Raw genomic sequence first — 18,396 nt, 5'->3', positions numbered from 1 at the left:
AAAAGCTTTTATGAACTATTATGGGTACATTGAAGACATTTGGGAACTTGATTATTGTGGGCTACGAATAGCTTTGTTTAAGTGCAAATGGGCAGACAACAATCATGTTAAAGTTGATAAAGACGGAGTTACGATTGTTGACTTTCGACGTACAAGTTACGAGAATGATTCATTTATTTTGGCCTCACAAGCAACTCAAGTGTTTTACGTACCAGAACCCGTCAATCCAGATTTGTCATTAGTGGTTCACATGAAAGCGAGAAATATTGAAGAAGATGAAGACGACAACATGTCTAATATCCCCCCATTCACATCCGGCTTGCCACTTGTTGATGAAGAGATCGAAGATTTTGATGATGATGATGTTTCTCATTTACATCGTTCGGATATCAATCATATTTTAGTGTGAAAACAAAAAAAATATGTATTTTAGTTTATTTTATGATATACACTTTATATAATTATTGTTAATATCCTGTTGATAAATACTAATATGGCCGCTTCCAAGACTATAAAACGTCAAGGCTTAAAGTTCCAGAGTCTATGTTTTTTAGGAACCCACTTCGCCGCGGCCATGTTCAAAACACGCCGCGCCAAGATGTCTCGCCGCGGCAAATAGAACGACTGGCCGCGGCGAAATAAGTTCCAGAGTCTATGTTTTTTTAGGAACCCATTTCGCCGCGGCCATGTACAAAACACGCCGCGGCCAAGATGTCTCGCCCCGGCAAATAGAACACCTGGCCGCGGCGAAATAAGTTCCAGAATCTATGTTTTTTTAGGAACCCTTTTCGCCGCGTCCATGTACAAAACACGCCGCGGCCAAGGTGACTCGCCGCGGCCATGTACAAAACACGCCGCGGCTAAGATGTCACGCCGCGGCCAACAGAAGACCTGGCCGCGGCGAAATAAGTTCCAGAGTCTATGTTTTTTTAGGTACCCATTTCGCCGCGGCCATGTACAAAACACGCCGCGGCTAAGCTGTCACGCCGCGGCCAAGAGAACACCTGGCCGCGGCGAAATAAGTTCCAGAGTCTATGTTTTTTTAGGTACCCATTTCGCCGCGGCCATGTACAAAACACGCCGCGGCTAAGATGTCACGCCGCGGCAAATAGAACACCTGGCCGCGGCGAAATAAGTTCCAGAATCTATGTTTTTTAGAAACCCAATTCGCCGCGGCCATTTATAAACACGCCGCGGCGAAGATGACTCGCCGCAGCCAAAACAACATGTGGCCGCGGCTAATGTGTTCTTCATCGGGGAGAATCTATAGTTATTACTTTTTAATCTGAAGTAATATCAAACACAATCAATACATAAATTTTAAATACTCAAATCATCCATTCAATACCATAACAAGTCTCAAACATAAATTCATACAATACCATAACGAGTCTCAAACACAAATTAAAATCTGAAACAAGTATCAAACACACATAAAGACATAAATATTTAAGTCTCACACACATAAAAAAAAAGATGAAAACAATTATTAAACTTAGAAGGTTTCAAAAAACACATAAAAAAATTTACTCGTCGTCGTTGTCATTCGTAGGTGGTTGTGGTGGTGGTGGTGGTGGCCCCGGGTACTGAGGAGGTGCCATATGCGGTGGCCATTGCGGTGCTTGCGCCTGATAGTATGTGTATTGAGGATATGGAGGAAACCGGTATTGATTCTCCTGATTGATGTCCCATCGACCAATCATCTCGTTCAATCCTTCGAAAGCCGCGGCGCCATATTGTCCTTGTTGGTACATGTAGTCTTGGGTGTGTTGATACCCGCCAACGAGATAGTGGCTACACCGAGCAATGTACTCTTGGGTGGCGGGATCATACCCCGGAGGTGGTTGTAAACACAACAGTGGCTCGTTGAGTGACGGTTCATCCTCATCTTCTTCATCCTCTTCCTCCTCTTCCGGCTCTTTGACAATGTATCTCTCGATCGTCTTGTCATTAATAGGCGCCCCACACTTCTTGGTTGTGTCGTGTTTTGCGCCTCCAACACCGGCATTCAGACACAAGCCGTAGATGATTGACGGATACGGCAACCCATTTTTGATATTCTTGTAGTCGATTCTCTTCATCCAATTGTAGATGAATCGACCGACGTTGATGGTGTTACCACGAATGATGCAAAACAAAAGATGGACATGTTCCTCGTCGAGACGGGTGAAGTGCTTTATCGGAAAGAGACGGGAGCAAATGAAATAAATCCACGTTTTTGCGAGCCTGTAAATTAAACACCGTTATATTTAAAACATGCAATTAATAGAAAAAATAAACACCGTTCTATTTAAAACATACAATAGATAAAATAATACAAGCAAAAAAGAAGAAAAGTCTAACCTCGTCAGTGATTTACGGAAAAGCTTTCTAACTCCTTTGTCCATGACCCAATTCTCTCCTGGAGTAGTCAACACACTCAACATTTCATCGAGATTAGGATTTCTCAACCATTGTCGATAACCCTCATTCTCGAATTCGATGTCCGGGGTTCCTAGCAATGCGTTGATGGCTCCGACACTACAATCAACGTCTACACCACGAACCGTCACCACATCATCCTCGTGATCTGGTAAGTTCGCGTAGAATTCGTACATGAGCGTAACGTTTGCTTTGTGCTCGGGTGTGGCACAAAATTTTCTCCAAGAGAAACCTTCGATGGTATTGTTGATTTGAGCCCCTATAGGCGTGGTTGAGCTCACCTTCAACCCTCGTTCAAAGATCGGACTTCGTTGAACGAGGATGTCGTAGCGTTCTTCTGCGGCCTTGCTAGTGAATACCCGACTATTATAATTCACTACGGGTTCGGGTTCGGCTTGACGAGACCTCTTATTTTTTTTTGTGGGGGGGCGAGAAGAGCTAGGGGCGGCTTCTTTGTGACCGGCGGTTGTCTTTGAACGGCCCATTTTCACCTAATTGAACAAATCATTTCAAACTCAAATTCAACAACATTTTCAAACAATAAATCATCTTCAACACAAAATTAAACTCAATTCAACACTAAATACATATAAAAACACATTATATTCAAATAAATAAAACATAAAACTCATCACAAACACAAATTCAAACTCAAATCCGACCTCAATTTAACTACAATATCACAATACAACTCATTTTAAATCTAAAATAACATTATACCCAAAATCATAAATTAGAACAAAAAACCCAAAATAAAAAACCCTAATTTCGGCCAAATCTACACCCCCAATATCATAAATTACAACCAAAATCAACCAAAATCATAAATTAGTTTATAAATCACACAAAGTATTCATAAAAATTAGGATTTTGATATGAAATTGAGATAAAAACATACCTTGATAAAAGAATTAGGTGGGAGAGAGAGCAAGGGAGGCGACACCGAGAGAAAGAAAGAAGAGCACGGCGAGATTTTGCTTCGGCGAGGAGGGCGGCGAGATTTGGCGGCGGCGAAATGGCGGCGAAGTCTCAAGGTTGGTTTGGGAGGAGAAATGGTACAGAATCGGCCGAAATGAAGGTCTTAGGCGAGAGAAAGTGTAAAAAATGAAAAAAGAAATCGAAATGAGGCTTTTATAGTGAAGCCCTAAAATTTTTTACGACATTTCGCCGCGGCGAGTTTCAGCCGTCGCCGCGGCGAAATGTCGTAAAAAATTTCCACAACGGGTTACTGTCCCGTTGTGGAATCGATTCGCCGCGGCGACTCATAAGTTTCGCCGCGGCGAGATGTCTGATTTCATACCTTTCCCACAACGGTACAGTGTACCGTTGTGGAAAATGTTGGCCGCGGCGAGTTTGAGCCTTGGCCGCGGCGAGATCCAACAACGGGTCACTGTACCGTTGTGGAATGTCCAGAATTCCACAACGGTACTACAGTACCGTTGTGGAATCATAAAGATTCCACAACGGTACTGTGGTACCGTTGTGGAATCCTGGATATTCCACAACGGTACGGTGACCCGTTGTTGAATCTTGGACATTCCACAACGGTACGACTGTACCGTTGTGGAAGCATATAGATTCCACAACGGTACTGTGTTCCGTTGTGGAATTTCCGTTGTGTAATCCAACATTTGTAGTAGTGACCGGATCGATTAGTATTTAAAAAATATATAAATAAAAAATATGTTAAAATAAGACGGTACAGTTTAAAATGGTCTAAAATAGTTTAACAGTATAAAACGGTACTCCAAAGACTGTGAATGGAATTTGGGTATATATGAGAATTATTTTTATTTAATATCGGAATTTGGGTACGAGATTCATAAATATAGGTTCTTTGTTTGTGTAAATTTTGTGGTTGCACCTCTAAGAGAATGTATAGGTTTTAATCCGAGAGATTGATCCAAGTTGAAAGCTCCTATCTTTAACTAGTTGTTAATTCACGTACGGTATAGTTGGAAGTTTCTGGAAAGATGAGAGAGAGAGACAATATATAGAGAGAGATGAATATCTAATGATTGATAAGAATATTCTTATGGGTTTACAAAAATCATCCTTGAACTATTTTTGGAGTTATATTTGATTTTTATATTAATTTAAGTGGTTTACATTATAATATGTTGAAGTTGGTCTTATCTTCACAATGAAGATACGTCGGCCAAGTTAGTTGATTTGTTAGGATTCGATTACTTGAGCAGGAAGTAATCTGCAGGTAGAGTTAGTTTCTTGTAAATTGGCTGCTATACTTTATAAATAGCAAGTCAATGTAGGTAACAACATATTGTCCTTTTGGAAACAGATTAACTAGTGAGAGAATAGAGATTGGGAAAGATTTTGAGAGAATCTTGTTTGGATTTAGGGAAAATGAGTAATCTAGGGAAAAACTTATTGTACTTGTTATTGAGCATTGTTCATAGAGCCAGTTCAAAGAAATTGGGGGCCTTGGACGAGGAAATAAATGAGGGCCTTTTTATAATTATATTTAAATTAATTCAAAAATATTTAAAAGTATAATATATTTTAAATCTATCATTAAACAAAACATTAAATATGAAATTACAAGACAATTCAATTTTATTAAAAAAAAGTCATATGACAAAATATAAAGTGTGACGACCCGGCTTTTCGGACCGTCATACTAATCTTAATTCTTTTACTTAAAAAAAATAGTGGATAATTTTTTTTAAACATCATTTCATTCATTTATAAAGTTTAGACTTTAAAATAAAACAACTTTGAAAATAACCAACATTTGAAATCATACAAAAACATTTGATGAAAATAAGAGAAATGCTTAATTCGGAATTCAAAACTAAAGTAGATGGTTGGAATATGCAACAGAAATAAAACCTTAAAAAAAATTCAACTTCAGTTTTGCAAAACTAATTAAACTTGGAAAATATCTTAAGCATAAAAATCTCAAACCGAGTGTATAGAAATTTGCTTAGCGAAAGTCTTTTAAATAAGCGAGCGGAACCACAACCCAATGCCTTAGCCATCGAACGCCGCTGATCCACCTTCCTCACTTGTTCATTTGTTGCTTTCCTACAATACGGACGAATACACAAAATATGAGCGAACGCTCAGCGAGAAAAACTATAACTCACAAAAAGATGAGTAATGCAATGCATGAACCGATTTTTAGTGTTTTAGTTCTAATGGTGTTATGGTCTTTCGTATCATAAATCTTATCATATTTTATTCGGGATGCGCCTAGAGAAGTCGTACCAATTTCAGTGTACACTTTGAAAACGAACTACGGGGCTGCGACCTCCCATAGTTCGCACCATCTAATAAACATATAACTATCAAGAAAACTCTCTTTTAGAGCCCGTAGGTCAGCTCGAGAGAATTCTTTTAATACCCCCCGTTCGAGGCGGTACGATTCTCTTACTCACCTTATTGAGTAGGGGAAAAGATTTTAGACTCTGGAACGATTGGAAAAGCTATGCGGCTCGGAACCTATTTGAACGGATAGGAAATAGGTTTTAATAATCAATTTTGGACATAATAAAGTTTCTAGAAAAACACAGAGACGGGACTCGAAAGTGAAAAGACAAAAATACCTACCTTTGCCCTAGGGTTTCAGCAAAACATACATTTTAGAGAAAAATTCCAGAGAATAGGAAATAAAAGTTTAAACATTTTCTTCTTCAATGGCAGTGCCAAAATCAGATTCTAACATGAGCAAATCTAATTTAAACGTATATTGTCTAAAAATTGAGTTTTAGAGAAAACGGGATAGATCTGAGCACTTGTTAAAATAAATACTAACACAAATACTTCCATTAACCGAAAACTCCTAATTATTTTATGTATAACAATAACAAATATATGTCTCTTATCAAAATTTCATGCCAAAATAAGTTTTGCAAGTATTTTAAACAAATTACAAAACATGTTGTTTGAAACAGAAATAAAAAGTCTGCGTACTGACCATAATTGAGTTTTAGAAATATCATCGTTAGTCTAAAAATTTCGAAATTTAAAATATGTATTATAAACATCTTGAATATTTTGGTCTAAAAATTTCAAATAAAAATTCGTTTTGTAGCTATTTTATTAAAATCAAAACACGTTGTTTGGGTCATGAAAAAAAAGTTCTACGTACCGATGGTAAAAGATTTTTTGAATAAAAATACTTGATCCAAAAATCATGAAATTTAAAACACGCATTAAGCACATTTCATATCATCTTTTATAAAAATACCAGATTAAAATAATTTTTTAACTTTAGAAGACGAAGCATTTAAACAAAAACGTGAGAAATTCTTTTCAACCAGAAAAATAAAGAACACGCCATATTTTCTTTGATGTTCATAAGACAAAGGAAAAAAAAAAAAAAAATAAAGAAAACTAATTATCACATCTTAGCAAAAGCACATAAATACCTTACGAAAAAGGTCGAACATAATGCTGCCAAATGATTCTTAGAACCCAAAACTTGTGGAGAAAGGTCTATTTGATGGTTAGGGTTTGATAAACGTGAGGAAAATAAATTCAGCAGTATAGAGGGAGATATGGAGAAAAATAAAATGATGTAGAGGGGCTTTCTTTTTAGGTTATATGCATAAAACTTCTCTTCTATGTTTTTGGTCTATTTGGTTGTGAAGAACGCTGAAGGCTTAACAGGAATTGAAAAAAAAAAGAAATAACTTTGTAATTGATACTCCACAAATCAAGCTAAAGCTGTCAATTGGGTCGGGCCGGGTCGGCCCGGCCCAAAAAGATGAGGCCCTTAGCAGGCCCGGGCCTAGGCCCAACCCGGCCCAATAATGATGAGGCCCGGGTCGGCCCAACCCAAAATAGATAATCATCAGGACCAGCCCGGGAACAGGCACAAGGCCCTTTGAGTCACGGGCCGGGCCTGGTCCTGGGCCGGTTTGGGTTTGGTTTTGGGCCGGGTCTGGGCTTGGTCCTGGGCTTGGTTCGAGCTTGATCTTAGGCCTTGTTTGGGGCTTAATTTGGGCATGTTTGAGCTGTTTTGGGCTTTTTTTAAGGGTCATGTTTTGGGCTCTTTGTTTTTTTTTTTATTGTTTTGGCTTCTTAAATGCTTATTTTGAGATTGAGATTGATTTGTATTTCTTTTGTATATAAATTATTGATAAATTGTAACAAAAAAAAAAACTCCCAAAAAAAAAGGTTTATTTGATAAATATAAAAAGAATTATAATACTTAACGGCCTTCATTAAAAATCTTTCTAAGTAAAACTCGATGGAACGGGATAAAAACTTAGTGAAGGAAAAGAATATGGTTTGAATAAATAAAAAATTATATGTGACTACTTATAGAAGCAGAAGCTTCATTATCTAATATTGTAAAGTACGTCGCAATCGAGTCTTCATCACTGTTTTGTTTTCGCTTTCTTGCATCCTCTCAGTCCTTTAAAACACATTAGGTCTTCTAGAATATCCGGACTCATTGTTGATCTTCTGTCGTCAAGAACGAATCGGGCAATTAAGGACAATGTTGGAAAATGCCCTTGTTCGTTTTTTCACCATTCTAGAATATTCAATTCGTCTGGGTTCTCTGTGTAAAATTCAGTTCCCAAATATTTCACAAGTTTGGAAGATGATGACGACGAATGATGTCTCGAATTATGAATCAAATTTTTTTGCAATATTTTTTATTAAACCATCAGTACCAACTAATTGACATCTAGGATCTAATAAAGTTGCAGTGGCATATAAAAACGATACTCCTCCCCTTCCCAATAATTTGTAAAAAAAAAATTCATAGGTAAAATAATTGGCTTAAAATAAATCGTATTGTCTATAAGTAGCAAAAGCGTTTGAAATATTAAATAATTCATGTAATGCAAGATGAGTTGTTGGATAGTATATACCTGATAATACTTATGTGCGCATTTGCAAAATACTTCCAAAAATACATGGAAGTAATAAGCCAGATCTCACTCGTAGTTCTCAATTTGAGAAATATAGATGTACAACAGTATCAAATAAATATCTTGATTTTATATAGAGAATATTACATAGAAAATGAATGATTTAGAGAATTAAACACAAGGAGCTAGAATATTAAACTTTATTTTATTTTATTTTAAGCAAGTGTAAGTGTTATAGATAATATTATATATAATACATATATTTAGAGATTGAAAAAAAAATTGGGCCTTAAATGGGCTTGTGCCTGGGCCGTGCCCGGTCCGTGCCGGTTCTGTGCCTGGGCCGTGCCGGTTCTGTGCTTTTCAAGGGTTTCGGGCCGGGCTCGGATTTTGGGCCTAAAACGAAGGCCCAAACCAGGACCAATTTAAAAATTGGGTCGGCCCGACCCTTCTTTAATCCGGGCTGGGCCGGCCCAAAACCAATTAAAATAAGGGCCGGGCCGGGTGGTCCGCGGGCGGCCCGGCCCAATTGACAGCTTTAAATCAAGCCAAAAATTATATCCATCAGATTTTTTTTTTAATACATTTCCATATATAAAAAGCCTACTGACAAAGCCTTTTTCCTTTTATGATGAATCTATACGTGCCTAATAAAACAAAGAAAATCTCCTAAAGGCAAAGAATATTCAAATATCCTCTATCATCAATTATTCAATTAATATACATATATATACATGGCGAGTACCATTTACAAAATCTTTATTTCATGACCGAAAAAAAAAAATTAAGTTACCATGATGTGTATATGGACTTTTATGTAGGAAGAAACGCTTAGGAAGTTTCTCTCTCTCTCTCTCTCTCTCTCTCTCTCTCTCTCTCTCTATATATATATATATATATATATATATATATATGATACGTTACTAAAACAATTTACCAGGATTCATTAATTCACCGCCGCACATTTATTATATATATATATATATATATATATATATATATATGTATCTTTGTAAAAAAAAACACTTTCACATCTTTTACATAAACATTCATAAATATTCTACGTCGATAATGCATAGAACATTATATATAACCTTACCATCACATACTACTGCTGTAGAGAATAACTTATCGAATAAATATATATATATACATATATATATATATATATATATATATATATATATATAAGAAGTTTTACTTAAGTAGCGCATAGATAAAAAATGGTTTATATGTACATACACAGTTAATATACACATACTATTTAAATAAGGCTACGTATAATACAACTAAAACATTTATTACTATATATATATATATATATATATATATATATATATATATATATAATTCTGTCTTAAATTATATTAGGGTGAAATCATCAAGAAGAGATTTAATAGCTAAACTTGAAAACGTGTAAACAAGCGCATAGCATACATAGCACATAAAAAAAATTCAAGCTTAATATATTATGTCACGATTTTTAATTTTCATATGACTAAAATTCAGGGTTTGACATAAAGCAAGAAAATTACACAAAATCCACTTTTCTTGCTTTTTGAGATGCAAATTCAGAAATTAAATCATTATATTCAAGTTTGTCTAAGAACTCTTTTTTAACTGACAAAATAGCAAGTCCACTGAGATTTTCTTGACACATAGATGACCTCAAATAAGACTTTATCAACTTCAACTTGGAAAAACTTCTCTCTGCGGAAGCAACAGAAACATGAATAGTCAACATTATTCTATAAGCAACATAAGCATTAGGAAAAGAATCAATGGGCTTAATATAATTAAGTATTTCCATCGAATTGCTATCATCCTTTTGAAAAACATCACTTAAAACCTTTAATTCAGAAAATAAATCCAAACCATCTAAATCAGAATTTCCATCATACCTGAAAAAATATTCAAGATTCAAACAACATTTTTTCGAAGTATCTTCATCTAATAGCTTAAGTTTTGTAAAGTTGAACAAAAAACCAAAATAGATTTTCATATACTTTCAATTGTTCAAATCTAGTTCTAATACAAGTTATTACTTGATCAACTATAAAAAGAAAATACTCAACCCTAAATAACTCATCGGGAGATGTTATATTATCATCAACATCATTTTCTTCAAAATGTTTTATCTACGAATAACTCTTTTTTCACGAAATTTAGGATCTATCTTCATCTCATTTGCAATTTCTTTTGCGGAAATCATAGCAGATACAGATCCATTTTCACGATAATTTTCAAAAAAAAGAAACAAGGCCTTTTAGTTGATCTAAAGCATCGTCGATATGAATATCTTAACTTTGAAATATTTTTCTAACCGAATTGACAACAAACAAAATATCATACCAAATAGTCATACCTCGCAAAAATTCAAAATCCTCCAAATCATATATTGCTAGACATTTAGCTTCATTAGATGAAGACTACGACAACCACAATGAGTATATAATGCTCTAGGATTTACATCTAATCATTTTGTTTGCACACCTTGATTTTTTTTCTTTCATGTTAGATCCATTATCATATCCTTGGCCTCTTGCATATTGTGTATCAAGGCCCAAGCATTCATGTTTCTCTCTATTTGATAAATTTTTTACATAATGAGAAATTATAAAGTGTCTAGAATTTTCATCTTTGGGAAAACTTATATCACTTTCTCGTAGTGGACCTTTCTCTATTACTAATTTTTTTTTACTTGTTATCTAAATTTTTCCGTCTTCCCGGATCATAAATATGACTCAAGTCATCATTATTTTCTTGATTTTCATTATCATCTAATGTATTATCAATTTCATGGGAATTCTCTACAATTGGGTTAGTGCTATCGCCTAATACTTCTTCATTTATTTCTTCATTCCATTCCTTGCTTGAATTAGCTTGATCTTTTTTATTGCATAAAACAAAATTTTTAATTGCTCCTTTTTGTGATTTAACAAATCTTTCTAATTGTTTTTTTTTTTTTTAATTTTTTTATATCCCGATGGGTATTTCCTATTCGACATATCTAACACTAATTACTAAAATGTTGATATTAATAAAAACGCAACACACACAAAAGCAAAGCTTATAATATATAATATAAAAACTAATAGAAAACAAATAGTAATAAAAATAATAAGAGAGAAAGATAAAACCCGGAAATATTGAAATAGCTTGATATCTTGATCTCTTCTGCTTGTAAACCTGAAAATATACCAATAAGAAGTTGAGCTTTTTTTTTTAATATAAAATCTCTCCAGATCTTTTTTGTTAACTTTTGAGTATTATAAAAGAAATTGAATTAGACAAGTATAAATAGGAGGATAAAGTATCAATTTAACGGTAAAAAAAATGTTTGGATTTTTTTATATTATACTGTTTTAATTTTAACGTGAAAATCTATTTTTAGCTATAACATCGATTTTATAGAATCCAGACCATTAAAATCGCAAATGATGTAGCATCCAAGACCAAGAAAATCACAACAACTCTTGGGCATTTATTTGTTTACCGTTGCCAAGTGTAAACCACAATAAATGGGCTTATTACCTAAAACCACTAAGCCCACAATTCCATCGTAAACTCCTTCAACGTTAGGACCTTTTTTTTTTACTAAATCATAAATGGGTTGTCCCTGGGTAGGGGCCTTGGGCCTTTGCCACACTCGGCCCCACCATTGGGCCGGGCCTGATTGTTCAAATAGTGGATTGTTGTCAATGGTGCCCACAAGAAGAGTTGTAGTCTTTATATTGTACATTTGATGTAATAAAGGCTCATGAAGAGTCTTGCTTGTAATTGCTTATTCATTAATAAAGATTTGAAACATTCATTCATTCCTCCTTGTCTGTTTGAAGCTTTATGATAAAACATTAGTCTTTAGTCCATAAACAAACTAAACAACTTATGAAGAGACAAATGTAGATTTGCATGAACAAACTCTTCGTAGTTTGCTTAAAACATATATTCGCAATCTAAGGGTCAAAGGACTATTGACCTCAGTATGATTCTTAGAAGAATCTATGATGTCTGGTTATGAGGCATTGAGAGTTGGAGACTCTATAGTTCTTCTAGGTATCTTCCGAAGGTACTGAATTGACCAGTGTACTCTATAGACAAGATAAGAACAAACCATTTAACCTCTTATGTCTCGAAGTCACTACGTATGAATTGCATCGTGCTTACCTTAATCCTGAAATGAGACATGCCATTTCACAGCTTACGTATTCTCATTTGAGAAAGTCAGAGTTCGGACTCACTATGTGATTCCGAACAGGGCCTATTGGTGAAGTACTAAGTTGTGAGAATGTCATGAGTAACTTTGTGAAGTTCTCATAGATATGGAATTCATGTACAAGATTGCTGAAATTCAATGTATATCACCTCATGCTTTGTTCCTTGGAGTGTGAATAAATGAACTGGCCAGTGTCCAAATTGAGTCTTGACTCTTTTGGATGAAACTATGTGACTTGTTAGCTCCTCGTCAATACATTGTTTCTAACTTATTCACAAGCGACAAAGGAGTTGAGGAAATAACAGCTAGAAGGGTAAAATGGTAATTTTGTAAATCCCGACTAGCATATGATATTCATGAAGGGTAAACACTGATAATATTATGTGGATCCACTCATTACAATTAGGTTGAATTCTTGAGTAGAAGATAAATTCATTTGAACCGATAGATTTTCAGTGTCAACTCTTTAGTGGAGTCAATTGACATTAAGCTAAACTTGGAAAAGGTTTTGTGAACTTTTGAGTCCAAGTGTTTAGCTCAAGCTTTGTTCATTTGGATCCATGAGGTCACTGTCACGAATCACATCGAGTAGGAATAGTTAAACTGGAAGCTAAGTCAAAACAAGAACGAAAATTGTCAAAATGGTATTTTTGTCTTTTGAGACATACGATGAAATGAATGTCAATAAATTTTTTGACATGGTCATTTGATGACATGCATCACTCGGCCAAAATTAGATTGATTGGGCCTTGTGGATTAATTTCATTTCATAAGAATTTTATTGAAAATTCTTAATGGGCCTTTTCATGTTGTATGAATAAATGGAAAAGCTTCTAGAAGCTTTTTCTAGACAATATGGGCGCCTACTACCCAAAGGAAAGAGAGAATATTTTGTGCATAAATGTATCAAGATACTTGCCAAAAGAAAAAGAGGAAACAAATTTCCTATGCATGGCAATAGGAATTTCGGCCAAGTGAGTCAAAGGCAAGGCAAGGAACAAAAAAGGAAACAAATCCAAGCCTTCTAGAAGGCTGCCTTGGCCGTGTGACATAAGTGGGAAGGAGGCAATATTTGCTCATGAATATGTGATATTCTATAGAAGAGGAAACTACCTTATTGAAGGTGAGACCTCTCCTATAAATAGGAGCCTCATTCCATACATTTCATTCATCCAAAGTTTTAGAGATTTAGAGCTTATCTCTCTAGACTTGGCCGCCCCTCTCCTCTCTCTCTCTATTCAATTTCGGTTTTATTGTTTTGGCACCTAGGTCCTCATTTGACCTAGTGTTTAGCTCTGACACTTCACGACTCGTTCTTAAGTCATAGTGTTTAAAAGTGCCCACACACTAATTCCTTTTATCTTCAGTGATTTAGTGATAGAAACTTTCGTGGTTGCTCGAGTTAACGAGGAAATGAAGAGAGACGTGCTGCGAGGGAGACGAACGTTGCAACCTTTTCCAAAAGCTTCTCAACGTTCAAGCTTCTAAAACGGTTAGTAATCTTTTATGCTCATATTTAGTTTTTATTTACATGTGCTTGCTCTTTGTCTAGGTTAGTAAAAACTGTTTTACTTGAATTTTTTTTTTTTAAATTCCACCGCTTACTGAAGCGTTAAACTTTTTCTTAAACACTAGATCAATTCCAACAAATGGTATCAGAGCTATGGTCAAAGATGTGCATGTACATGTATTTAAAAATATGAGCTTGAAAATCGTTTTCGAAAGTTTACTAATTTTGTGACAAGTTAGTATTTTTTTCTTAGATTTTTTTAATTTATTGCTCATGCCTTTAAATTAAAAATAATGTTGATTTTCTATGAGTTTGGGATGTTATTAAAACACATTAGAATCAGTTCTAAAAGTTTTTTATTTTTTATATTGAAAAACGTGTTTTAAAGGTTTGAGAAAATTTCGAGTAAATTTTGTGACTAGTTATATTGTCTTGCTAGTTTCTTTTATTTACTTGAATCGTTTTATGCTTGTTGTATTTTATTTTATACCTTGTTATTACCTTGCTAATAAAACACAAATATAATCTTTAAGAACTTCCTAAAACGTTCCGTTACACTCGATTCTTTTTCGCACCTAAAAAGACCGAACTTTAATTATTTCTTTTTCTTCGAGCTGGAGTAAAACCCGCAGTAAAAGTGGCATAACTCTCTGCTGAGAAATAAAATTTAATGATTCTTAAATCAAATTAAAGGTCTGTCTGTCCTCTTTCCAATGCCACCGTTTTTGGGTCAAAAGGACATCGGAGCCGCCAGTTATGGAGATTTTATTCCGAGGTGCGCGGCTGTGCTGAAACTCCAGTTTTTTAGAAATCCGGATTTTCAAACCCCACTACCATGAGTTATAGAATTCTAATGAGAAAATTTTCTTGAGCAAAATGTTATTCATATGATTATAAACATGATGTGTAAGATTAAAATGTTTTTATTTTTGAAAGTTTAATTGAAATTGAATTTTTACAAAACTAGTTTGAATTTTGAAAAACCGTTTTCATTTTCAAACTTGAAAATATTTTGTCATCCAAATCAAATAAGTTTTCAAAAAGTTTTCAAAACTATATCTATATCACATATGTTCAAAATCTATATTCTCTTGAAAATTTGAGTGGGAGGTCTACTTGTAGACAAGCCGAAAAATAAAAAGATGTGTAATCTCAAACTTCCAAGTGTTCGAGTGAGTTGAAGTTCACACTTCCCTCATGCACTTTCCCGAAATAGAAAATAGGAAAAGATCCGAGTATGTCCCTTGTGCCTTTATGCACTAACACTGCTCTGAAGATGAAGATCTAGGATTCTTTTCTAGTTGTCCGCTCTATCGCTCTATAACTAGGAAAACCGTTTCCGAACTTATAAGAGTCGATGTACCAACTCCAAAAACTAAGTGGGAGGGTTATATTTGTTGTTTGTAACCCACGATCCCCAACACTAATGAAAGAAGCAATTAACGTGGGACTAAGAGCCGCTCTTGCGCCCCTCTCTTAAATGGGAGTACTCCAAGGCGTTTTTGCTTCAATCATTGCTCAATGAGCTACGTCCGAGAGTGATACAATGAAGGCAAGGCCTCCCCTTTGGGGATTGCTTTTCAAAGTTGACCTTTTGGACTAAGTGGTTGGTTGCACACTTAGGCTCAATCCCTAGTAATCATCCCTTGAGGCTCTGCGAAAGGATGTGAGTGATCAAACCAATTTAAAAGGTGGCTAGTCAAAATTGGTGTATTGACATCTTGGCTAAGCATTAATGATATGTCATTTACTTATAAATGGAGATTTTTGTGGCCTTCTATTGAGGGAGTAAATTATCGTTTGGTTAACACCTTTTGATTTTATCAAGTCTTAAATAAAACTTAAATCCTAAACCAAAGACTAATCATAAACTTGTTTCAACTTTTATAGGCAAAATGTCTCTCAACCCTCTCTCAACCATTCTTTCCTCGAATAAACTCGAAGGCGACAATTACGTCAACTGGAAACGTAACCTCGACATAGTCCTTACTGTCGACAAGCACAAATGGGTTCTCACTACCCATGTCCTCAAACGAATGAAGATTCGACGCAAGAGGAAAAAGACGCCCTGGCGGCCTGGCTTCGATCCGATGAGATTGCGAGGTGCTATATTCTGGCATCAATGAACAATGCGTTGCAACAACAACATCGTGATTACGAAACTGCCACCGATATGCTCTACAATCTCCATGAGATGTTTGGAGGGCAAGGATGTCAAGCTAGGCAACAAGCGGTGCGACAGTTAAAGAACTGTCGCATGAAGGCTGGGACTCCCGTTAGAGATCATATGATGCTGATCATTAGCTATCTAAACGAAATAGAGATCCTTGGATCTGAGATTGATGGGGAGACTTAAATAGACATGATATTGGAAATTCTCCCCGAAACTTTTGATACCTTCAAACTGAATTACTCCATGAACAAGCTAGAGTACACCGTTACCGAGCTCATGAAGGAACTTCAAACCGCTGAGGCACTCACTAAGAAAAAGAGGGCTCTAGGAGAGGTACATGCTACTGCCTCCACCTCTGGATCTAAGAAGAGACCTCGCAAGGCCGAGAAGAGGAACCAACCTAAGGTTCAAACGAAGAAGAAGGCGCCAAAGGCTCCGAAGGTGGATAAATCTAACGACAAATGCCATCACTGCAATGAGCCTGGTCACTGGCGTAGGAACTGTCCTGCCTACCTCAAAACCAAAGTAAAAGGTATTGTACTTATTACTGAAGCTTGTTTAGTAGCTGATAATGTATCATCGTGGATTATTGACTCCATTGCTACTAACCATATTTGCTGCTCCTTAACTGGTTTTAGGAAAAGCAAAAGCTTAGAGGATGGCGACTTCTGCTTCAAGTGGGGGTGATGGGAGCGTGGTGTCTGCGAAGGCTATGGGATCCGTGACACTATCTTTTGAAGATCGCACTTTAAATTTGAATAATGTTTATTATGTTCCTTCCTTTGGGAAAGAACCTAATATCTGTTGCTCAACTTTTAGAGCAAGATTATTATTTAAAGTTTAAGAAGAATGGAATTCGTATTTCTTTTTCAAATTCTTTTGTCACTGATGCATGTATGAAGAATGGTCTTTTTTACAATTACCCCACTCAACCATCACTTTTAGACACCGAAATAGATAATGATCTTATTAGGGAGCCAAAGAGGATCAAACTTTCTGAATCCTCCGATCTAAAAAAATCAACATACCTATGGCACTTAAGACTTGGTCATATATGTCTAGATAGGATTAAGAGACTTGTGAGGGATGGTCCACTCCAAGCCTCTGCAATAGGTTCACTACCTACTTGTGAATCCTGCATAGAAGGAAAAATGACTAAGCGACCTTTCTCCGATAAGGGTCGAAGAGCCACTGAGTTGCTGGAACTAGTACATTCTGATGTATGTGGTCTGCTCAGCCAACAGGCACATGGAGGATACGAATACTTCGTTACCTTCACCGATGATTACTCGCGATATGGTTTTGTGTATTTGCTCAAACACAAATCCGAGACCTTTAACGTATTTAAGGTCTTTAGGGCATTAGTGTAAAAGCAAACTGGCAAAGTGATCAAAACCCTTCGATCTGATCGAGGTGGTGAGTATATGTCTGGAGAGTTCGATGACTTTCTTAAAGAAGAAGGTATCGCTTCTCAGCTTACCGCACCTGGCACACCTCAACAAAACGGAGTGTCAGAGAGAAGGAATCGAACTCTTATGGAGATGGTTAGATCAATGATGAGTTACTCATCACTCCCTCCTTCCTTTTGGGGATATGCCCTCGAAACATCCGCCTATATTCTGAACCAAGTTCCGTCCAAAACGGTCCCTGGTACTCCTTATGAACGATGGACTGGCCGTAAAGTGAATCTTGGCCACATCAAAATTTGGGGTTGCCCTGCACACGTGCTAAGGAAAAATACTAGCAAGTTGGCTAGTAGGTTAGAATTGTGTCTGTTTGTTGGATATCCAAAGGAAACCAAATGTTTTACTTTCTATAGTCCCGAGGACGATAAGACTTTCGTTAGCACGAAGGCTCATTTCCTTGAGGAGGACTTTATGAAGGATGCAAAACCTAGAAGCAAAATTGTGCTTGAAGAAAAGTTGGGTGAGGAAGCTTCTACCTCATCTGTAAGAATTGTTCTTACCCCAACTGAAATACAAGTAGTTCGATTCCTTCTTATATTAGTACTTATATTGATAAGACTCCAAGAAGCGATTCATTACCTTATCAATATAAGATGCCTAAAGGGTGTTTGGCCCTTCTTGGAGTCTTGCATCAAGCTTACTCATCAGTATCTCGTCAAGTAGTACTTCAACATAGTGGGAGGGCTACTCAAAAGCCTGACAGGTACATGTCTTATGGAGACTCTCTCGTAGCCGTCTCTGACATGGATGATCCTGTTTCCTAT

The 18,396-nt window shown here is 36.0% G+C and overlaps 1 protein-coding gene across 1 annotated transcript; it reads right to left on the bottom strand.

The window, feature by feature from the left end:
- Positions 1–1,526: 1,526 nt before the first annotated feature.
- LOC149393644 (uncharacterized) lies at positions 1,527–2,769 on the bottom strand. The gene is made up of 2 exons (XM_089618104.1): positions 2,344–2,769; positions 1,527–2,226 (listed from the first exon to the last, which is right to left on the bottom strand). Exons 1-2 carry the CDS (start codon positions 2,595–2,597, stop codon positions 1,527–1,529), a joined length of 954 nt encoding a protein of 317 aa, XP_089474230.1. The 5' UTR covers positions 2,598–2,769.
- Positions 2,770–18,396: the final 15,627 nt, after the last annotated feature.

The sequence above is a fragment of the Urtica dioica genome, chromosome 6 (assembly GCF_054948205.1).
Source record: "Urtica dioica subsp. dioica isolate 48M chromosome 6, U.dioica_male_clone48M_v1_H2, whole genome shotgun sequence".
Classification (NCBI taxonomy): Eukaryota; Viridiplantae; Streptophyta; class Magnoliopsida; order Rosales; family Urticaceae; genus Urtica; species Urtica dioica.
The sequence above is the reverse complement of the archived record's forward strand: the minus strand, read 5'-3'. Positions and strand labels throughout refer to the sequence as shown.